Consider the following 8,515-nt stretch of genomic DNA (forward strand, 5'->3'; position numbering starts at 1 on the left):
TGTGGGGACTTTGCGCTTTGTAAACTTCAATAGGGCTCTCTTGCATTCCCAGTGCTCAGTCTGTGACTCGCTGAAGGTGAAGAAGATCGAAGGCTGACTGTGTTGTTCTCTTTGTGATAAAGATCACGTCATCAACACGACGCTCAGACTGGAGGCACAGATTCGAAGCAGCATTGACAGACGTGTTGTGGCGGTTCAAGTGTCAGAATCTATGGTGGATCGTCTTCTGAGCTTGCCAAGGAGCTTCAAGGAGCTGTACATGGAGAGCATTCCAGAGGCGAGGGATATTTTATCGACATCTGTTGTCGAGGGTGTGTTCAAAATTGGCACAAATGGCTCTATGATATCTTTCACTCCTCTGCTGGAAACCTAGATGCTTTGAGAGCATGTATTTGAATAGATTTTGGCCTTTCACCACGAATAACTATTCTTCCTTACCTAGATACCTCTACAATCGATGAACTAAATTTTGGCTTGTCCATTGTATATCCCGTTTCAAAAGAAAGTCCATGGTGTCTCTCCATAGCTCACTTTCTACTCTTCCTTCCTCTCTATCTTTTCAACCTTCCAAAGCACAGACTCTCTCTCTCTCTCTCTCTCTCTCTCTATCTCTCTATCTCTCTAGCACACGTATACAAACAAACACACAAGCTGACTTAATGTTTACAATCTTTGCGTGTCTTTCCAATGACTCTCTTGGCCGAACAAGACATCGATACCGTTTTCGCGGCGCGGTTTCCGAACAATTCAGACATCTTCCTCGTGCTACACCATCTCCAAAACTCAACAGGTGCCCCGCATGACCTTAGATCAAATTTTCTCGACAACTTGTTCGAGAGCTTCTTGCGTGATAGACATGCTGTCCCGGGTGCATGCCTCTTCTTCCATGATGATGAGCCCACTAGCACAATGACAGCCACAAAATGCTCGTCTTTGTATTCAACATCCACCAGCTCACTTGCCCTTAGCCTCGACATATTAGCGGCCTTCTCTCACTCTGTGACTTGTAGGTTAAAAGTGTATTTGAAAATAGATGACAGCGTGAGAACAATCATCTTGGGGATGCCATCGAAACCATTTCTTGCAAAGGGCATTATGCTCTCCGAAACAACCAACGGCATCACATACCTTCCCACCTTCACAACGTCCTCAAACCGTGCACGTGTTCGATGGGAAGAAGATGAGGTGGCCACTTTGCATCAACTATCCTTGTTGCATGAGGCTTTGCCAGATATTGAGGTCGTCGGCATGTTCCAAGCCAAACACCCACACACATTGCACACAACCCAGGCCGTGAAATGCAAGCTTTCACGCCTGAAGAACGAGAAGGGCCTGGTCACCGGTGCTCAGATACGACGCACCCATGCCAGGTTGAGCAAGGCGATTAAGAGATACAACATAAGCATCAAAGACAAGCCCATTACACCATGCGAAAAATGTGGACGCTTGCTATTCCGCCGCCAGATAACACGCCAGCTTCTGCCTTCAGTTGCGGAATCCACTTCAACGAAGCGAAGACGCTATGCGGATGTGTACATCTGCAACCAGTGCAAGAAACACTTGGCAAGCGATAGCAACCGCCTATGGAGCTTGCAAGAGACAGGGTTCAATCCAGCGCTTCCCTTCGTGTCAGATCTAAACCCCATAGAGGCACGCTTGGTCTCCATTCGTATTCCCTTCACCAAGATACATGAACTGACGTACGATGGTCAGTATGGGCTTAGAGGTAGTGTTGTCAATGTGCTTGCCAACTTGGAGAAGAGCCAGATTGTGTTGCCTCGCTTCATTGAGGATGAGGCTTCTGTCCTTGTGGGCATCAAACGGAAGCTCGAGTACGATAGATGTTACCTAAGCGGTGTTATGCGACCCTTGCTCACAATGCGTGCAACCACTACTTTGCTGTCCACACCACTCTACACACGAGAAGGTGTCACCATCAACGACAGGTGGCTTGCACATCTTTCCAGTCTAAGTATGCCTCCTGCAAATACCCTTAACAACAATACACACGATGTTGAGCTTGAGGATGATCAGACTGATGTCATGCTTCATGGGGTCACAAGTGCGGCAGAGGTTGTCGACTACAGTGGCAAGATTCTTCATGTTGCGCCTTGTGAGGGCAATTCACCGTTGAGCATCTTCACGGACGAGTATTGCGAGGAGTTGAGCTTCCCGACTCTTTTCTTTGGGTCCCCTAGAAGATATAGGGAGGCCGCGAACAAAGATTATCAAACGATCGCAAAGTGGGAGCTCCTAAACGTCGATAGAAGATTCGCCCTGGACATCGAGAATTTATTTTTCAAGTCTATCAAAATCATGTCACAACAAGTTGCTTCCTCTGTTTGGGTGCGAATGCGCAAGGGAAAGCTAGGGGGTGAAGTGCTAACCGCAAGGCAGGTTGTAGAAGACACAAACATAGAGAGGCTTCTGAACTCAAGATTAGGCTTTAGAGACTTCGAGGCGCTGCGCACGTCCCCTGACTACAAGGAAAAGATGAAAAAAAATGTCTTCGCAATGATATGGCAACTTGGACCGCCTACATTTTTTTGTCACGTTCTCCTCCGCAGAACGAAGATGGAAAGAGCTTCTTGCTGCACTTGAGAAGTTGGTCCCGCTGAGCCAAGAGCCTGACGAGAGTCTGAGCTCATATCAACGTCGCCTCATTCGTGCCGATCCCATTACAACTGCTCGTTTCTACGTAAACAGGTTCAACACAATGAAACGGTTGTTGCGCACTGATTCCTCCATATGCGGAAAAATACGTGACTTCTTTTTCATCACGGAGTTCCAAAGTCGCGGTAGCCAACATGATCATGGTTTACTGTGGCTAGAAAATGCTCCATCACTCACAACACACTCAGATCAAGATATTGTATTATTTCTAGATACCCACATTAGCACAGATAGATCCATCTTGCCCAATGACCTTTCTGAAGCTTACAAGCACAAGCATCATAAGACTTGCCAAAAGAAGAGCAAAAGTTACCATTTTGGATTTCCACGTTTTCCCATGCCATTCACAACTATTATCCGACAAGGAATACTTGAGGCAAACATAGCTAGACAAGGCAAGCTTTATTTGCAACAAATCGAAAAACAACTCAGCCAAATTGATTTACAAAATGCCCCTACGTTTGAAGAATGGCTAGAACAAGTACAACTCTCCATGGAACAATACTTGCTTGCATTGCAAGCAACTATCTCAACACCCACCATTTTTCTCAAGCGCAAACCAAGCAATATATTCACAAACAACTTCAGAAAATCAATAGCTTCACTTTGGAATGCAAATACAGATATACAGTTTGTGCTAAATGCACATGGAGCTGCGAGCTATTGCACCTCATACATGACAAAAATGGACAATACATTAATAGGAGCAATCAAGTCACAAGTTGATCACTGTGTCGCAAACAATGCAACAACGCTGGAGAGACTACGAAAAGTTGGTAGCACAATCCATAAGACACAGCAAATTAGTTCACAGCAAGCTACTTACATATGTCTCTCGCTCCCATTGCATAGCTCCTCTAGAGAATTCATATACATAAATACTAACCCACCTGAAGAGCGTGCCCTCGTTCTCAAAAAGAAGAACGCCCTACAAAAAACGCACCACGACACAACAGAAATCTTCTCTGCCTCCATCATTGACAAATATGCGTCTAGACCACACTCGTTCTTTGCCATGTACTTGGCCCAGCTCGCTTCCACAACCAAAAACCCCTCCAGGCCTGACAAGTTGCTACAGAGGGCACGCATCATGCGGTACGTCAGATACAATAAAGCCAAAGACCCTAGCAACCACTACAGAGAACAATGCCTTCTCTTCTTGCCGTGGTCAAGACATGAGAATGAGCACCTACCCGAAGGTTCATCTTGGATCGATGTCTATGCTTCGAACATTGAGACAGTAAAAAACAATGAATCACAGTTCGTTGTCGAACCATCTCCACTTGATAGACTCGCAACAGCTATCACAACCTCACGCAGCACGAGGAGTGTAAGTTCCTTGAACGATTCCAACAATCCCAGCGTGATGATCAACACCCCATCAAACCAACCGACAAAGAAACCATTTGCTTTGCATTTTTCCAAACATATTGGCATGAACAATGAGGATTCCCACACATCAATAAAGAAACTAAACCCACAACAACGACTCATCCTCGATGATGTCATGCTTAAAAAATGCATAGCGCCATATGAAAAGATACATCTCTTCCTCACGGGTGGAGCAGGCACTGGGAAAACATTCACACTACTCTTGCTTGTCGAAGCCCTCATTCGTTTCTACACGCATAAGTCGGGCCACAATCCTGACTTTCCTAAGGCACTCCTGATGGCATATACAGGCAAGGCAACATTCAACATTGGTGGTACAACTATACACTCAACTTTACATTTGCCTTTGATAACTACGACACACACAAGCCTCAGAACAGAAAAGCTAGATGCATTGTCCTTACTTTATCAAGATTTGGAGCTTGTAGTGTTTGATGAAGTCTCCTTGATAGGATCAAGTGTCTTCTCATTGGCCGACTCATGTCTTCGTGCCATCAAGAGAAAACACGACCAACCTTTTGGTGGCCTAGATGTCATACTTTGTGGTGACCTCTGCCAAGCTAGCCCAGTCAAAGACTCTTGGATATTCACAACCAAGCAACCTCTTCTCGAGGCGGTTGCACCTTCCTACTGGCATGAATTCCTTAAGTGCTACGAATTAACGATGACAATGAGACAAACCGATGGACAGTTTATAGAGGTGCTCAACCGAATGAGAACTGGATCACACACCAACAACGACCTTGCTTACATTAACAACTCCTTCCACAGAGAGCTGCCTGCTGACATAACCATGTCACACCTATTCTACTCTAACAAGGCAAAGGATGAACACAACAAAAAGGTCTTCGCAGAATTGCCCGGTAAGCCACACATATTAAAAGCAATTGACAAGCATGGCGCCTCTTGCAGCAAAACAATAGCAACTCCATTGGACGCCAGACAAACTGCAGGTCTCCAAGCAACATTGTGCCTGAAGCCGGGCCTAGTGGTCGAGCTATGCGTTGGAAATCTGGACATTCCCGACGACCCCGTCAACGGTGCAGAAGGCGTCTACAAGCTCTACACTACATTCTCCGACACGGCATGCCTCTGGATTCATTTCACCAACCCTAGCATAGGGCAAAAACAAAGGTACGACCACCGTCATCTTCACAACCCACTCACATTGCCTAGTTGGACGCCAATTCTCCGCATCACACGCGAATTCCAAATTGGCAAGAACTACTTCAACACCCTCACACGTAAGCAATTCCCAGTTCAGCCTGCTGCAGCCCGTACGATTCACCGCTCGCAAGGGCTTACACTCAACACACTAGCTTTCAACCCCAAAGGGATTAGGTCTCATGGCCTCGCATAAACTGCTCTTACACGAATTCGTGACACTGCAAATCTATATTTGGTGGAGAGCTTGCTGCCCTGCAACATTCACACCGACGCATCAGTTCTCAAAGAGCTCCACAGGTTGAGAACAGAAGCAACTTATCTCCCCGTCCAAAAGCAACTAGATCTCCACCAAGATACACATTACATTGTCCAATCACTGAATGTCGTCTCCCTTGCAAAGCATGCAAACGGCATCATCCACGACAAAAGCCTAATGGCCTCCGATGTCCTCTGCCTACAAGAGACGCGACAACATGCGACAACCATTCCCAGGCTTCACAACATATCCTCAACACAACTACACGGCATCTCCATTCTCATAAAGACAATACACATCTGCATCAATCAAACACTTGAAACGATCCATGCAACTTTCCACTGCGCCAACAAGTGCCTAGCGACAGTCATTTCACTCTACAAGGCACCGACATCATCGGTCTTGCAGTTCCTGCATAGCGTCTCCAATCTTCTTGATTCAACCCGCACCATGCGAACACTAATCATAATGGGAGATTTCAACATTGACGCACTTGAGGAAACTACCACATATAGAGCCCTTTCCAACCTCATTCTCCAGCACGGTCTCCACCAATTGATACACCATCCAACCACAGTACACAACTCTATGATGGACCACGTATGGGTTAGCAATGACCTGTCACAAACCATGTCCGGCACTAACTACAACTACTGGTCCGACCACTCCACTACATACCTCCTCATCACCAAAAACTAACCTTCCCTTCTTTTCTGCAGGCCACTGTGAGTTCTCACCTTGTTTTTTTATGGCTGAAAGGGAGCTCAAGGACCAACATAGGCATATAGCCTAGTGGTTTACCTTGAGTTTCATACTATGTAGATACAAAGCTGAAAAACTCAAGCCAAGAAAGCTTCATTAAAGTATTTAGCGCTCAACGCCATGCAAAGAGCAAGGCGTATCAAAATAGAGTTGGTACTTACCTACTACTACATTGTAAGGACTACCAAACCCATTCAAAATTCATTCTCACAAGCGAATACATTTGCTTTTGGATTTTGAGAGAATTGGCACAAGATGGGCAAAAAGGTCGGAAGGTTTCCAAAATTTACTATTTTTTAATGCATCTTTTACCTTTGATTTTGAAAGAAACATAACTTGCATCGGAAGGGGGGTTTTCTCATTGAGCAAAAAACATCGAGCAAAGACAAAGCCGAGCAATTAAATACAATAGCGACAATGGTGAAAGAAAAAAAATATGCCATGCACATTACTTTCACTACCACCAATTTGACATTCAATCGACAAAAAAAGATATTTTAAAACCACTATGAAAATTGATAACCCGAGACACGAGCAATCTCTTCATACTTGAAACATATAAAAGTCAATTCCATCTGGCATACCTCCTCTTAAAAATAGCTGACAAAAATTTTGGCACCTAGATTTTGCAAAAAAAGTCAACACACAACCTCATAAGCCTACGTAAGAAAGCAAAAACACACTCACTCTCTCTCTCCTCTTATCTTCGTAGTGAAACACCCTTGAGTTGCCCTCCCTTTCTCCTTCCTAGCTCGGCACTAAATGGTGGAGGAAATGCACTAGCTACAACTACATCAATGTCATATGCATTGATAATGATGAAGTGATGTGCCTAAATTATGCATGATGAGCTCAAGCATACCCAATTTCTTGATGACCATCTCAATGAGATTCTCGAGGTGTGATTTATCTATTTCTTTTTACCAGACTTGACTAACAATTAATCCATGTTAAGATCTTCTAAGAACACAAGAGAAGGGCCCATTCTATGATGCTCATGTGAAGCAGGTAAATGTTTATTAACTATTTCTTTGCTTAGCTAATGATAAAAGTTGATTCCTAAAGTCTCCTTTACTCAAACAGATTTATAAAGAGTGACATTCTCTAATCTGGGCTTGTCTAGATGGACAAGACCTTGAAATGAAATGAATGGACAATACCAGCTTGCAAGATAAAAAAAATCAACCAAGGAAGCATAGAAGGTTGTCAACTTCTTTCAAATGGTTGCATCACAGTGAGAGTGATCCTTTGGAAGTCAATACTTCTGAAGAGAATTGGATATCTGTGCTTGAGAGAGAAATTGACAGAGTCAGAGTTATAGTGCAAAATCTAAAGGTGCTTATACAAGCAAGTTGAATTGATTGAGAGGTGAACATGTCTAGCTATCATAGGTCCACCTAACTTTATGGGAATTGATTGTTGTCTTCTAGATTTGTGAACATAGCTATTGACATGCATGAGGTCTTAGACAATAGCAAAGAGATAAATTATTTTAAAGAGATGCAGCGAAAGGGTCGTGGCAAGCTCTAGTTTACTAATTACCAAAAGTTCAATTCAAGAATTCTTAAGTTCGTTGGCATGAGCCAGATGATGTGGGCGTGATTCTATGGGCAGGAAGCATCAAATGGGCATTCATAAAAGCTTGAAATCCCTTGCCGATTCCATGGACTTAATAAACTCATTTTGGCAAATGTTTTTTTTATTATAAGAAATCTACCCACAATGGTTTGCTACTTGCAACCAGACCACAGAGCTACTGGAGCCACAGGAAGACGAATCTGAGGTTGAAGTGTTTGAGGGCGGATGACAACGATTGAATGGGCTGGATTGCAGCCAAGAAATCCTCGCTTCCATGCTCATCGTTATCTCTCTCTCTCTCTCTCTCTCTCTCTCTCTCTCTCTCTCTCTCTCTCTCTCTCTCTCTCTCTCTCTCTCTCTCTCTCTCTCTCTCTCTCTCTCTCTCTCTCCCCGGTATGAAGGCGAGCTGATGGTGTGGTGGGGAGAGAGGTATATCATTCATAAAATATTGAAATCCCTTGCCAATTCCATGGACTTAATGTTTTTTTCTATAATGACTCTACCTGCAATGGTTTGCTACTGCAACCAGCCAGCGTTGGCGCGGAACGGTTGCAACAGTAGACCACGGAGCTACAGGAAGACTAAGCTGAGATTGAAGTGTTTTAGGGTGGAAGACAACAATTGAATGGGCTGGATTGCAGCCAAGAAATCCTCGCTTCCATGCTCATCGTTATCTCTCTCTCTCTC

The 8,515-nt window shown here is 44.3% G+C and overlaps 1 protein-coding gene across 1 annotated transcript; it reads left to right on the plus strand.

The window, feature by feature from the left end:
- The first annotated feature begins 687 nt into the window (after positions 1-687).
- Positions 688-7,780, plus strand: LOC147462548 (uncharacterized). The gene is made up of 3 exons (XM_086493800.1): positions 688-2,522; positions 2,707-5,199; positions 7,681-7,780. The coding sequence occupies exons 1-3, from the start codon at positions 688-690 to the stop codon at positions 7,778-7,780; spliced, it is 4,428 nt and encodes a 1,475-aa protein (XP_086349926.1).
- The last annotated feature ends 735 nt before the right edge of the window (positions 7,781-8,515 follow it).

The sequence above is a fragment of the Adiantum capillus-veneris genome, chromosome 2, assembly GCF_014529385.1.
Source record: "Adiantum capillus-veneris isolate H3 chromosome 2, ASM1452938v2, whole genome shotgun sequence".
Classification (NCBI taxonomy): domain Eukaryota; kingdom Viridiplantae; phylum Streptophyta; class Polypodiopsida; order Polypodiales; family Pteridaceae; genus Adiantum; species Adiantum capillus-veneris.

Coding starts and splice junctions, on each gene's coding strand:
- LOC147462548 (XM_086493800.1), top strand. CDS start 688: ATGACTCTCTTGGCCGAACAAGACATCGATACCGTTTTCGCGGCGCGG. Junction 2,523..2,706: donor AATGTCTTCGCAATGATATG/GCAACTTGGACC, acceptor CTACGTAAACAG/GTTCAACACAATGAAACGGT. Junction 5,200..7,680: donor AGCATAGGGCAAAAACAAAG/GTACGACCACCG, acceptor GTTGTCTTCTAG/ATTTGTGAACATAGCTATTG.